Source organism: Labrus bergylta, chromosome 7, assembly GCF_963930695.1.
Source record: "Labrus bergylta chromosome 7, fLabBer1.1, whole genome shotgun sequence".
NCBI lineage: Eukaryota > Metazoa > Chordata > Actinopteri > Labriformes > Labridae > Labrus > Labrus bergylta.
The window spans coordinates 17,676,607-17,690,618 of NC_089201.1; the positions used below are offsets into that span (position 1 = coordinate 17,676,607).

The window sequence follows — 14,012 nt, forward strand, 5'->3', positions numbered from 1 at the left end:
TACTCAGCGACTACGTCAGTCATAGTTGTCAAAATATACTAAAATACAGAATAAGCAAAGATGTATATTTTGTTTAATCCGACCTAGTTTTTCTCTGAAGTCCTCATTTTCATCCATAAGGTCATTGATTGTCATTTCCAGCTGGTTGATCTCTTTGGTCATGGCCTCTGCCTCACGATCTCTCACCCGAATTAGATTTTTACATTCTTTGATCTCCAAAATGGCCGCTTCCAGGCCATAAGTGCCCTGTAATACACAAAAAAAGCAAACATTAAATATTCATCAACAGGCCCCTTTTGTTTCGCCTCTTAAGCTTTGTGGGTAAAACCAGGACATGATTGGACACGGCTACAAAAAAAAAAACTCTGAGCCTGTGGATGAATGAAAAGAAGGTTGATAACACTGGTCACACTGTCCTTTCAATGTCTCCTTTAATGTAACGGTGGATGAGAAAACAAACACAAGCCTTTCTTGTTTTTATATGGACCGAAGAACAAGTTGATGAAATCAAAATAAGCACTTAAGAGGAAGAAGAGGGCATTTGAAGACTTACAGACTCATATTGGCTCAAGCGATTTGAAGCCTCAATGAGCGCTTTGTCTTTTTCTTCAGCATGAGCTTCTGCAAGCTTCATCGCACGCTGTGCGTCCACCGCTCTGGCCTCTGCGGTTTCCAGCTTGGACTTCAGATCCTCCATCTTTCTCTGTTGTATGGTTGACGGTAAGCCTGGGTGAAGAAAAACAAAATAATAACTTTAATTCCTGAAAAACCAAACCAAAAAAAAATAGCCTAGCTGCTTTTTTTTTTTAGGATATTAAATGTTGGACAGCCCAACGTTTTCTACAGCTCAGTGACTCAAAATCATAAATCCTACTCCTCAACAGTTACAGCCAACATATCAATCAGGTTGATGGTTCCCTCAGTCCACTATCTTCCAATATCACACACAATGCTCGAAATTTAGGATTATTTTTTGGCTTCCCCTCTCTCTCTCCTGTTTCATTCAATTCATCTCCAAAATTAGAACAATATCTGCCACAAGACGACCGGGAACAAGTTAATCATGATCTATTCTTGACTGGACCAGTACATCGCCATCACTTTCTTGCCTCCAAATGGCCCATAATGCAGCAGCTAGCCTTCTTACTGGTTTTTAAGCTAACGGAAACTTCTGGTGATGAAAAAAGAAGAGCAATCTGGAAGAGCAAAATCTTGCAGTGCGTCGACTGTCCACTTCAGGAGCCCCAGAAGTCACAAATACACCACATTCAACAATGTCAGTCTTTACAGCAGAAATTGTTTACAGGTCTGATTAGTCATTGTCCTCATGGGCACACACTGTTCGGGGGAAGGATTTTTCAGCCAGGCACATAGCTGCCCTGGTTGACAGGTGGGCGTTATGTAACATTTCGTCAGGAGGCTTAAATCACACTTCAGCTCCGGCTCTCAGCCTGTCGTTAGGTTGACTGAACCTCAGTTTGAGACAGCATTTCCAGAGCCCCACTGCCGTAACAGATGTGTGAAGTCACTCACACTTTGTCCATGCACTATGCTTTTAACAGACACCATCACCCCATCTCAATCCTTTCTCCCCTCCCCTTGTTCCCTTGTCCGTCTTCACTTTTAAAGCTTGTCTGCTTCTTGCTCCAAATAATGAAAGGTGACTGCGAGTCCTCCGTCGGGGCTTTCGACTTTGGAAAGACGAGATTAAGCGTTCAGAAGTAGCAACTTCTTTTACATCACTACTTAAAACTTTCTTTAACCCAGTTGCTTTAATGACATTTTCTTGAATCTCTTTTCCATTATCCTTCTTACTGCTCTTAATATATTTATCTATTCCCAGTCCTCCTCTGAGGTCCTACGCTTCCTGTACTTACTGCTCTTATTTATTTACTTATTTCTCTTTTATTCATATTACTGTTCCCAATCTATATGTCTGTTTCATTTCCTCTGACAGGATGTTGTCTTCTCATATGAGACCATATTTTTTTTTTATTGTTTTATGACTTTCTCTGCCTTTTTTAGATCTGCCTGAACTCTTTTAATTTGACCTTCAAATAACCTCTACTTTTGTTTTCATACCTTGTTGATGCTGCCTTCCTATGAAGCGGTGGTTGAAGAATGGGAGACAGTTTGAATGTGTATCATATTAACCTTCTGGGTTTCTACCTTTTAGTTTTTCTCTGTTACATGTGTTTATTTATTTTCCATTCATATAACCCCTTTATTCCAATCTTGTTAAAGATATTAATGTTTTCAGCCGGTTTGCCTTTATTAGATAGGACAGCCGAAGAGAGACAGGGAGGAGAGAGCGGGGGATGACATGCAGCAAAGGGGCGAGGTCGGATTCAAACCCACGCCCGCTGCGACGAGGACTGTAGCCTCTATATATGGGGCGCACAACATAACTGCTAGTCTAGACGCCCAAATTCCAATCTTGTTAACTCTATTTTGCAAGTGCACACTCAACCTGCGCTATTTAAGCACTACCTTTCTGTTACTTAAATAAGATAAATCCTTTCACTTTGAAGCTGGAACCGAAACAAACAAAATATCAGCCTTTAAATCTTCGGTTCCCCTATCTCATACAGTTGTGGAATGTTTTTAGATACATCTGTACCAACAAAGCACATCTGGATTTAAGGAACTGCCACACATTTTTTCCTTTCAAGTGCATTAACGCTATGCAAAGATGGTAACTGATTCAAATGAAGTGTGATTTAATAGAGTTTCACCCTGTGTAGCCTTTAAAAAACCCTCCCTGTAGCCGTCTCATTACAGGCCTTTGAAACAGACTTAACTCCTGAACCCAGCTTTATCTGTGTCACACAGCTGTGGGAATTCGTTAGAAAACAGCCATAATAACTCTAACTATGGACTGAACATTATTTTCAGCAATAGTCTGACAATGTCAAAAAGCAGAGGTAAAGATAAAATTGGTAAATTGGGAAGGAAGCAAAGAGCTGGGAGATGTATAACAAATGAAGATGTGTCAGGAAAACGGGAAAGTGGGACACAGGTGCGGACCCAGGGATGTCTTAAAGTTATCCAAGAAGGATAACCACAAAAATCGCAAGCGATAGATTGGAGGGGGGGGTAGGGAACAATGAAAATAGTATAGAGCCAAAACACTCCTAACTAACGCACCGAAAATTATCAACTAAACCACTGCTGCCAGGCAGCTGACTCGAAACTAAATTGTCCGGGAGACCCAGAAACAATTCACGAAAGTAAAGGCTGCCAGGGAGGCCTTAAAACTCAACACAAAAGGCTGGGGTATATCAACTACCCAGCACCCCAAGTTATTTTGGCAATAGACACAAATACACAGAAAAGGTATTTGTTTGTGTTTATGAACACACAGACAACAAGAGACAACAGGGAGAACCTCTCACTACCTCTGAAGGTGAGATAATGGGTGCGTTCGAATTGTCCCTCCTATCTCCTTTCACTATCCACTTGACCTTAACCCCGCAAAAACGTCACGAGGTCAAGGAAAGATGTTAGAAGAATTCATAAAGGATTTAGGGAAAGGCGATCCCGTTGCTCTGACAATCCGACCGCATTTTCCACTAGGTCACGTCATTAAATGCGACGGGCCGGCGGAGGTTAATGACGTGGGTCTGCCGTGTTGAAACTACAGTGTTCCGAAAATGGACTACAAAAAACGCATTTAAAAAAACTTTCCCCTGTGCCTTCTTACCGGTGAAATAATCCTAATCACCACAAGGTTGGGATTGAACTAAAATAAATATAGAATACCAGGCTACAAGTAACAAAAGTGAAACCATCAGTTTCCTGTCCACTCATAAATCAACATCAACATAAATATGATTGTATGAAATTAATTGTTACATTTCTGCAAGATACACATAATGTTTTAAGCATACAAATGTACAACTACACAGCATTCATAAGTGAATGAAATATGTTGAATAAAACATCATCTGGATAAAAATGTCTCTTTTATCTCTTACATGACCTGTGTCACTTTACGATCATCGCTCATTTCCGTGAACGGTCGGATGCGCGACTTGCTTTAAATGTTGCGGCCGCAAGGAATTATGGGGCGTCATATCTCATCTCCTTTCGTAAAGGATGGTCCAGTGTATCCTATGCTAAAGGAGGTTATAAAGGAAGTAATGACCCACCTTTCCTTAACTTTTAGAGAATTCGAATGGCTCTTACCATGGCCGCCACTTAAATGCTTCAGGGGGTTAAGGTGAAGAGGATAGTGAAAGGAGATAGGAGGGACAATTCGAACACACCCTATGAGACAGCACAGAGCACTGAATTCCAGGAGTATATATAGAAGCTCCCCACACCTGGTTTTAATCAAGGCCAATCAGCCACAAACACAGCTGGCTCTACTTCAACCTGTCTAGCTCGCCATGGTTAACTTAAACATACAGCTTTGACCCCAGCGTTAATTAAAATGGACACTCAGTAAAGTAACTTTTAACTGCTTTAACTTATTGACTTTAAAGTGAAAGTGTTCAGATCACTTTGGACAAAACATGTATTGACCTTGATTTCTTTGGTACGAAGGTGTTCAATCAGAAATCGTAACCCACCTTTGTCTTTCTTAGTGGATGTCTTTAGCTCCTCAATGAGCAGCGTGTGCTTCTCCATCTCCCCCGTGTACTGCTCCACCTGGTCACTCAGCATCTTGATTTGATTATCCCTCTCTTGGACGGCCTTCAACATACACCAGCAAAAAAAATAAAAACTCTACTTAAAGGCACACTGAATCATTGACACTTCCATCATTAAGGAAATGTATGAAATGAATGCTTAGAGGGGATAGGGGTAAGAGGCACATGATGAAACTTACGGTGCAGAGCTCATATATGACCTTTGCCCAGGACAGCGATAGCGAGATGAAAAGGAGGACAGGTTGATGAAACACAAAAAGGCAAAGAGAGAAAGCAGAAAGTAGGAAAACTGACAGAAGATATGAAAGAAGATAAATGACAATCCATGCCCAGGTCAGGACTTCCCTGCTCCGGTGGACACACATAACCTTGAGTGCACATGATAAACAGAAACTAACCCCTTCCATATTGCAATTAGGATTGTCCGCCCTCCCATTTAGGTAAGTAGCGTATAGACGGATTACATCGTGAGCCCACAGTTATGGTTACATCCTCTTTGACATGAGTGCCAAAAAACACATATGATACTGCTTTACAATAAACGATTTGAATCCCGAACATCCATATGTCCTTCAGCTATAACTGCGATATATTAACATAACACCACTTGCTGGAATCAAGTCAAAAAAAAAAAAGAATGCTTTCATTTCTAAATATTTTTACAGCAACATATAAATGGGATCATTTTAATTGTTCTTTTATGTTAAAGAAATCCGAGTTTATAGTGTTTCAAAGGGAAAACAGTTTTTTTCTCCATTTAAAGCCAATTTTGTGAGGCAGAGTTCTATATATGTTCTAAATATGACCACATCTCCTAAGAAGATGTCAGAAGTAGAACCTTTGTGTGTATGCTGCTTTCATGTGTCGTGCATTGAGTTTTTTCTGCCCTACACATGAAACAACAAATCCATCTGAATGACATCATGGCACTACCTGCTGCAAGGCAAGGATGTTGCTTTTATCCAAGTCCAGCTGCGCCGAACGCAGCTTCTCCCTCAGATCACGGATCATTTGCTGGTACACCAAAATTTCGTCGTCCTTTCCAGAGAGCACTCTCTGAGGGTGAGGAGGAAAAGATCAGGTCAGAGCATTAGAAGGCTTTTGATGCACCTGTAGAAAAGGTTAACAATGACCACACCAAAATCAATGATGAGGCAGTAGGAACTGAAAAAGAGTCTCTTCTGAGCATCCATTTTGGCGCTCCTTTCATCTCTTAAAGGTCAAATATGATTTAATATACACTTCACCATGTTTTTCTAACACTAATATGTGTCCCTTGTCCGTCTATAAACTTCACAGACATCATTTTGGGAGCTCTGAGAGGTATTCAAGGTTTTTGAAAAAGGAGGATTTGTGTGACCTTTAAAACTTTAGAAATTTGGGCATGTCAAAAAATAGAGATAGAAAAACAGAAGCTTTCTTTAACAAAAAGAAAATCAGTTCTGATGTCACTCTAGGCCTAAAAACACTTCATTGGCTCACCCAGTACAGTACAGAATTGCTTTCAAAATCCTATTATCACTCCATTAAGCACTCAATGATTCAGCTCCCCAGTAGATTTTGAACCTGTTAACAGAATCCGAAGCCATGACCCAAGGGGCCAGGTTCCTCAGGTCATCAGGTGGAGGTCTTTTAGTTGTAACAACAATTAAGTCAAAGTTTGGAGAGGGGGGGCCTTTCGTTACTGTGGTTCTTCCCTCTCTCTGGAACAAACAGCCTGTTGTCCTATAAGTCCATTACAACTGTCGCCACTTTTCAAACTTAACTCAAAACAAAGCCTCAGATCTATTCTCCCCAGCGTACGAGTAGTTACTGTGTGTCTGTATGTGTGGTTTTTATTTGATTGTCTTGGTGCTATATGGTGATGGACTGCTGTGGTGTGTCTGATGTGTGCTGGGTGCTTGGTTTATTGATTTGATTTCTTCATATTATTCATGACTGTGGAGGTAAATGATGACTTTTGTATTCCCCTGACATGTGAAGCACATTGAGCTTACCATGAAATGTGCTTCATTTCATTAGAATGTCCAATAATTTGACGACAGGTAGACAGGGTTGTATCAAAGGTAGAATATGTGATTTTTCACACTTAAATATAAATATAATATAACCTTACGTATAAAAGTTGTTTAATTGAGGAACTAGAGAAAAGAAGAATACTGTACTCACTGCTTATTTGAATGTCACGTTAGCATTTTTAGATCACGGTCATTTCGTTTAAATTTACATGCAGTGTGAAGATACGAGCAAACTAAAAAGCGCTAGCATTAGCATGCTAACAACAATGCAACGCGAGTTGTTTTGGTTTCATGCTGGTGCTCAAGGGGCGACATCTACTGGATCAAAAAGTTGCACATTCTTCCTTTAATGGCAGGATGGGATTTAATTGAAATGTTTTATTTCGAACGTGTAAAACAGAAAAAGAAACCTAAAAACAAAGAAATGTAAATGAAAAGTTTCTTTTAAAAGACATTATCAAACACTTAGTTAACCTAATTTACAAGTAGTATAACTTATGAAATCCCATCCTTTCCTCATTAGTCATGATTGATACTTAGCGTCCTTATTTATACAAACCTTTACTTTTCTCGTGCTGTGCAGTTGTTCACTTTTTTTAGACGCCTGTCTTACATCAAAGACTCGCGGGACTAAGAGGGAGAGTTTGAGTGACGATCCGCCGCCAGCACCGAGGGGCCACGCGGCCTCGGGTGCGGGGATCTCAACCGGTAATGATCCATCCACAGGTTAACCTACGGAAACCTTGTTACGACTTTTACTTCCTCTAGATAATTAGTTTGATCGTCTTCTCAGCGCAGTGTAATATAACAAAGCTAGCATAACGGCACAGCTTCTGTACAATTCAAGGGCTTTGGACTCAGGCTCCTGTAGTCATAACGTTTACGAGTTCATAAAAAGGTTCCTGGGGGCTGTATACATTTCTACAGTCAGAAAGGATTAATAAAGTATTAGAATTTGCTCTATAGGTTACCCCTCTCTATCTTTATTACAAATATTTTTAAACTACATTGTACTTAAAGAAAGCAAAGTCAAGAGGCGCCCTTTTTTTTTTATTATTATTATTTTTTTTTACAGTTTGAGTTGTTTGAGTCACACCCACCTTCCACTCCTCCACTTTGGAATTTACCGCTGCCATAATTGGATCATCGTCTTCAGCCATGCTGTGAATCTTATCTGTCAACTCTCTCACCTGCAAATTAAACCCACACACACACCCACACACACAGACATGTAACTCAGGGATATCTATCAAACACAAATGTAAAAAAACAAACACGATAAACACGACAGCTGAAAGCCTGGACTCTTTTTTTTTTTTTAAAAGATACACCCGTAGGTGATGTAGGTGATAACCTTTTTGTTAAGTGATAAACAGTGTCGGGTGACTAATTTTATGGGGAGCACTGGCTCCAAGCCCCACCACTGACTCAAGGTGCAAACACTACTTCATTGAGGAGGGTCATTACTTGGAGCTTTGCATGATCCCTCTCTTTCCTGAGCTGGTCCATGATGGAGTCCGTCTGCTGTATGACAATCTTCATCTTGTTGTATTCGTCCGTCATCTTCTCCATTTCCTTCACAGACTCCTCCAAACTCTTCTGCATCTGCTCGTTCTGTGTTTTCAGGAGCGCGTTTTCATCCTCAGCGCGCTGGTGAGAAACAAAAGCATTGAAAACAGCAGTTAATAATAAAAGCAAATGAACACCATAAAACGTACTAATTGACATCAACATGATCTGGCATTTCTTTTTGGCAGGTACAGGGTTTTTCCTCCGCCAAAGGCCTTGGTGGTACGGCGTTTCTCAAAGACTTCAGCCCTAGTATCACCGCGTGTGCAATATAACGTTCTGTCACCTCATTCGTACAGAGTTCAGCAGATTAACAGCTTTAAAAGTACCTGAATGTCTTCCATGTACTGGTAGAGCTGCCGGTTGGCCAAAATGAGCTTCTTCTGGGTCTCTGCGCTCTCGTCTTTGGATGGAGCCGGCTCCTTCTGCTCCAGCTCTCCGCGATAGAAGTCGACATCCTGCTGGAGCTGCTCGTTCTGTCGCGGTGCAGGAAGGACATAATGAGTCTCACAGAGGAAACTTGATACACTGTCCCATGAGCGTACACTACTCTAGAGACACTACAACAACATATTTCACATCAATACCTCTATCTCTTACCTTTTTCTTAAGCTTTTTTATCTTAGACGATGGAAAAGAAAGAGATGAAAAGAGATGATGACATTTTAGAAGTAGGCATTAAGAGAACTAGAGGCGGCAAAAGTTACTGAGGAGGTAAAGCCAGGTCCAGACTACAGGAGTTTTGGTCCATGTTCTCTCATGATACATTCAAGTATGTTTGATATTTGGGATTTTAATTTTGAGTGATCAATAGTCAATGAGAGAGAGAGAGAGAGAGAGAGAGAGAGAGAGAGAGAGAGAGAGAGAGAGAGAGAGAGAGAGAGAGAGAGAGAGAGAGAGAGAGAGAGACGCAGCCCCTAATGATTGTTAGCACTTATGCCAGATGTTAGAATAATATATCTGATAGATGTTGAAACTGAAACCAGCTGTAGCTACAGACCAGCTGTACCTGAATGTTTTTCCTTCCACACTCATTTGTTTTTATTTCTTGCCATAAAGAATTAATACAGCACCAAATCAGTCCCCCTTTTTTGCTCCCTTTGCCAAACACAATAATCTTCAAAGTACTCCTGTGTTGTAAAACTTAATTATTTTCAGATTTTGTAGGGGGTGCATGTTGAAGGTTAGAGGGAAGAACATCTGGGAAATGTATCCTTAAGAGCATGAAGCAACCAAATTTCAAAAGCTGTAAGGATTTTCAAACTCCTATAGTCTGAGTCTGAGCCACGCCCCTGGAATAGATGGTGTAATGAATAAAGATGAAGTGAGGAATAAAAAAAAGATTTTTTATGATCTGTAAGATGTAGTGCCAGCTGCCAAGTACCTCTCTTTTGAGCTTCTTGACCTCCTCCTCCGCCGCCTCTGCTTGTGCAACCAACTATAGGAAAGAGAGAGTACAAAACGCACGAAACAAAGTCTAAATTTAACAAATGTTACATGTGCATTTTGCAATAGACTTGCTCTAGTGTACTGGAAGCCCAAGGATTCGAATATGTCTCAATCCTAATTCTTTGGTCCTATGCTACTGTATGCAGGGGAATTCAAGGTAACATGCTCATACCTCCATGTTGGTTTTCTTGTCTTTGCCCATTTCTGTCTTGCATTGGGTCAACTCCTTTTCCCTCTGCTCCAGCTGATTCTCGAGCTGACGGATCTCATCCCTGAGAAAGCGGGTGTCTGGCCCTGAGCCGGTTGGCTTAGCCTTCAGACCGGAAACAAGACACAAAAAAACACCCAAACAACCCCCACCAGGAAACCTCTTAGTCCTCCATCATCTCCATCTGTTCACAGACTATTAATGCACACACTGTCACACAGGTACCTAAAAAAGGACTTTCTTTAACAAACGATCATAGTGTCATTTCAGGTAACAAGCAAACTTTCTTTGAAACTGAGATGTAATAAAGAAGGTTAGAAAAGTAATAGCTGAGTGAGCATGCAAGGTATTAACAGTAATCTTCTTAGGCGTTGTCATCCAGTGGTCGATACAACCAATCCGTGTGTAGCTGGGGTTACCCCCTATGATTGGCTCAAAGACTTGGACGGAAGTTGTTGTTGCTTTTGTTTACGGAAGTGACTCAGGAAAGAGATTTCAAATCAGATTATACATTAATTGTTTTGTTTCCTTATTTAACACGGTACTGACTGTAGTCTCAGGGATAAAGAAGATCCAACTAATAACACTAAAGTAAGTTTGCAGAAAAGCAACACAGATAAGATGAAAAGCATTACCTTACACTCTTGTTCCAGCCTAGACACCTTGGCGATGAGTTCCTTTTCTACATTACAGAAGTCATAATCAACAATTCAAATTACATTTTTGTTCATAAGCAAAACTTAAATATTTGCTACATTTTACTACTAAGATTTAAATGTGTGCTAACCTGTTTTGACTTGCTTTAAACCCATGTTATGAATGAAGTCATGGGTGCGAGAAAGTTCCTGATCTTTCCTCTACCAGGAAGACAGAGAGAAGACAAGTATGTCAAAAATTGCAACATGGGTGTTTTGGAGAGAACTGAATAGCAAGAAGAAGATTGTGCACCTTCAACAGGGCCTGAAACACTTTGAGGACTTGAGTGATGTCCTCTGGAGCTTTGCCCTTCACCTCCCATTCTTCAGCCTACATGGACAACATAGTTTCATTAGAAAAATGGTGAAATGCAAGAGTCTGAATAACTTGAAGTTTTCCGGTAAATAGACAGCACTTATGTAAAATAATGTAATACTGGCGACAAAAAAAGATGGTCTGTCAACGCAAAACAGTTAAACAACTAATACGCTGAACAATCATCTCAGATCAGCATAATGGCAAGAAACAAACAAATATACAGCACCTTTAAAATCAGGTGTGTAAGCGCTATTGACTCCACTAAATTTCAACAATAAGGTAAGATCAAAATGTAATAACAAAAAGATCAAGAAACAATAAATGCAATCAAAATGAATTAAAAGAAACAACCGGCAGATCTTGAAATCCAGTTGAAGTAATAAAGCAATACAATCAAATAACATACAGTAAGACCTTCCTGGGGGTCTGAGAGGAGCCCAGAATATTGAGATTTTTAAATGCAGTCTTAAAACTCATTTATTCAGTCTGGCTTTTATATAGTGTTTTATATCATTTCAAATCGTAACATTACTGTATTGTCTTTTTTATCCTACTACAATTTGAAATATTTTCCTCTTTAATATCTTGTTGCTTGTGTGTGTCGTATTTTATTTTTATACACATTTTATTTTTAATTCTTATTGGTGTGCATTAGTCTCTCAATGATTTTATAAACTACTTTTTGTCAATAACTTTTCTGCACTCTTGTTAAGCACTTTGAACTGCAATTGAATTTGTCTGAAAGGTGCTGTATAAATAAAGATTGATTGATCGATTGTTTGTAAGATGAGCAGTCTTTGCTAAACTCACAGCAACAATGCAATCAAATAGTCATCTTAAACCAGGGAGGCGTGAGTGGTTGAGATTCATTTCAGGTGGAAATAAGTGATTACAGGTACATGAAGTGTTGACATTTACCGAAACGAACATGTTGAAGATCTCGCCCGATTGCTCTTCTTCGTTGAGGTCCTCCAGATTCCCCGGGTCGAGTCCCATCACTTTATACCACTCAAGAGCAGCTGGCATGTTGAGCAGAGATTTAACCGAGAGCAGAAAGAGCCTCAGATTTCCTACATACTTATCTGTCTTATTTCTGCGTGGCTAACCACTGCTGTGCTGTTCAATGTTTATATTTTTTAACGCATCAGGTGTCTTGTTGTTTTGCTTAAACGTTAAACACTTGAACCCGATATATATGCTTCCCCTTTACTGAAATTAGTATAACATGACAGATGCGGAACAAAGGCTGATCTCAAGTCAAAATTACAGTAAATACACATCTTAATTTTGCCGTGTTATGATGCTTTGGCTGCTAGGTTACCACCGACAACGAACAGTGCTAGTTAGCTCACAAAGCTAGCCGACAAGAAATAAAAAAAACTAGTAAAAACGAGACAAATGGACCCGGAAAGGAAACTTTACCCGGCGGAAGACACTTGACGGATAAAACGCTGTCACTACTGTACCTATAAACGACTCTGTATGGGCAGAGAACACGTAAATTTATCAAAAACAATCATCTCAGTGTAACTTGCGCGCTGACCTCTGCACCGGAAGTGATAGTGAAGACGCGTTCACGTTAGCTTCCTCAAACGAATGGAAGCTAGCACTGTTTAGTTCGTAAACACTCTTTTTTTTCGTGTCACCTCAGCTGTCACCGTCCGCCCCGTCATAGACACGATAGGTAAGAAATTCAAGGAAGGCGTTAAAATACACTTGCGCACGCCTTATCCAGTTTAAAAGACTTGAATCAGCCGTGTTAGCATTAGCTGCTGAGCTAGCCTCACCATCAGCTAACGTTGTGTTGCAGTTAGCCGGTTGGAAATGCTGCGTTAAAAGAGTTTGTTCTGCCTTTTAAAAGTGATTGTAAAGAGTCGAGTCGAGCGGGATGCTGAACTCGGGGTGATGTGAGCACATTTGTTTGTTCTAAAAGACGCGCTGCTGCGTTTTTGTATTGTTTTGAAGGCCCTCAATGTAGAGATGAAAAGAAGCTGCTGATGAATGAGAAATAACACACACAGTCAAACACAAGATGAAGGAAAGGTGGTGCTATCCTATGCATTGTAATGTGAGTGGATGGTTGCATTAAAAGTGTATTTCACATCAGGATTAATATGACAAACATCTGTTTATTTTTTATTTTTACTTTTTGTCCTGTACAGTGATCAATGACGGCTTTGGTCAGCCATGGCTGTCGTGTCATGGAAGGAGATTTTACTTTTGACTGGACTGGTGGTGGGATGTTACTGGAACAGTGTGTCGTGCGGCTTCGCGTTTGATGATGTCTCGGCTATTCTTGACAACAAGGATCTGCGGCCCTCAACTCCCCTCCGCAATCTGTTCCTCAATGACTTCTGGGGAACACCCATGGCTGAGGTACATCATAGTCCCTTAAAAAAAAACCATCTCCTTTCCCTGAAAATTAACATAAATATTCACATCTTTTGTACCATATTATATTGTGTTATGTCTTCACTTTGGTCAGTAAAACATGTTATAGTTTAGTACTGTTTGGGGAAATCACAACTAATGCCGTGGGGAACAGTTTTATGATAATTCATTCGTGGGTCAAGGTTTTTTTTTTTTTTAAGTTGTAAGCTGCTTTTTTAACAAGGAAATAACACGATTTATCTTTAAAATAAATCTTTGTCTCATCTAGCCTTGATACAAACCAAGTAAGAGACAAGACAAGTAATTCCAGTCAAATTCACCTGAACAGTACTAAAACAAAATGTATTTTGGGGATAGTTACCAAAAGTGAAATATTCTTAATTGTAGATGTAGTTGACATGTAAGAAGAAGCCTGTTCAGTGATACAGCAGCTGGTCTAGGTGGCACAACTAATTCACAGCTGAGTAGTTGAAACTACAGCAATGCTACATTTTTATGAACATGTCTGCATGTGCCCACTTAGATAATTCATTTGGAACCCCTACAATTACCTTTGACTTTAAGGTTACTTTTCAGGTCACTCCTAAACTTTGCTAATCATTTCTCAGACCTTAACATCTGGCGACCTTAACATCTGGCAATAACTCAACTAACCCACATCTCTAAAACTAATGTAACACCATGCTATCTAACACTATAATTTTTTTT

The 14,012-nt window shown here is 40.0% G+C and overlaps 2 protein-coding genes across 4 annotated transcripts in view; one reads left to right on the top strand and one right to left on the bottom strand.

Annotated features, from left to right (window-relative positions):
• The window catches only part of cep290 (centrosomal protein 290), a 45,538-nt gene extending 33,197 nt beyond the window's left edge, over positions 1 to 12,341 (bottom strand). Inside the window, exons 1-15 of the mRNA XM_065956634.1 lie at positions 11,832 to 12,341; positions 10,848 to 10,925; positions 10,687 to 10,756; positions 10,535 to 10,581; positions 9,864 to 10,004; positions 9,627 to 9,680; positions 8,843 to 8,863; positions 8,572 to 8,718; positions 8,141 to 8,323; positions 7,774 to 7,863; positions 5,589 to 5,711; positions 4,835 to 4,855; positions 4,575 to 4,698; positions 554 to 726; positions 84 to 246 (exon numbers count right to left, since the gene is read on the bottom strand). Coding sequence (XP_065812706.1) covers positions 84 to 246; positions 554 to 726; positions 4,575 to 4,698; positions 4,835 to 4,855; positions 5,589 to 5,711; positions 7,774 to 7,863; positions 8,141 to 8,323; positions 8,572 to 8,718; positions 8,843 to 8,863; positions 9,627 to 9,680; positions 9,864 to 10,004; positions 10,535 to 10,581; positions 10,687 to 10,756; positions 10,848 to 10,925; positions 11,832 to 11,939 — 1,543 coding nt within the window. The 5' untranslated portion in view covers positions 11,940 to 12,341. The remainder of the gene's footprint in view (positions 1 to 83; positions 247 to 553; positions 727 to 4,574; positions 4,699 to 4,834; positions 4,856 to 5,588; positions 5,712 to 7,773; positions 7,864 to 8,140; positions 8,324 to 8,571; positions 8,719 to 8,842; positions 8,864 to 9,626; positions 9,681 to 9,863; positions 10,005 to 10,534; positions 10,582 to 10,686; positions 10,757 to 10,847; positions 10,926 to 11,831) is intronic.
• A 112-nt stretch (positions 12,342 to 12,453) lies between these two features.
• Positions 12,454 to 14,012, top strand: part of tmtc3 (transmembrane O-mannosyltransferase targeting cadherins 3) — a 31,919-nt gene continuing 30,360 nt past the window's right edge. For 2 of the 3 annotated variants that reach the window (XM_065956929.1, XM_065956930.1), the window contains exons 1-2: positions 12,454 to 12,597; positions 13,076 to 13,289. In XM_065956929.1, coding sequence (XP_065813001.1) covers positions 13,101 to 13,289 — 189 coding nt within the window. In that variant the 5' untranslated portion in view covers positions 12,454 to 12,597; positions 13,076 to 13,100. Of the gene's footprint in view, positions 12,598 to 12,878; positions 12,982 to 13,075; positions 13,290 to 14,012 lie in introns of all 3 variants that reach the window. The other variant, XM_020637207.3, reaches the window with a different exon arrangement.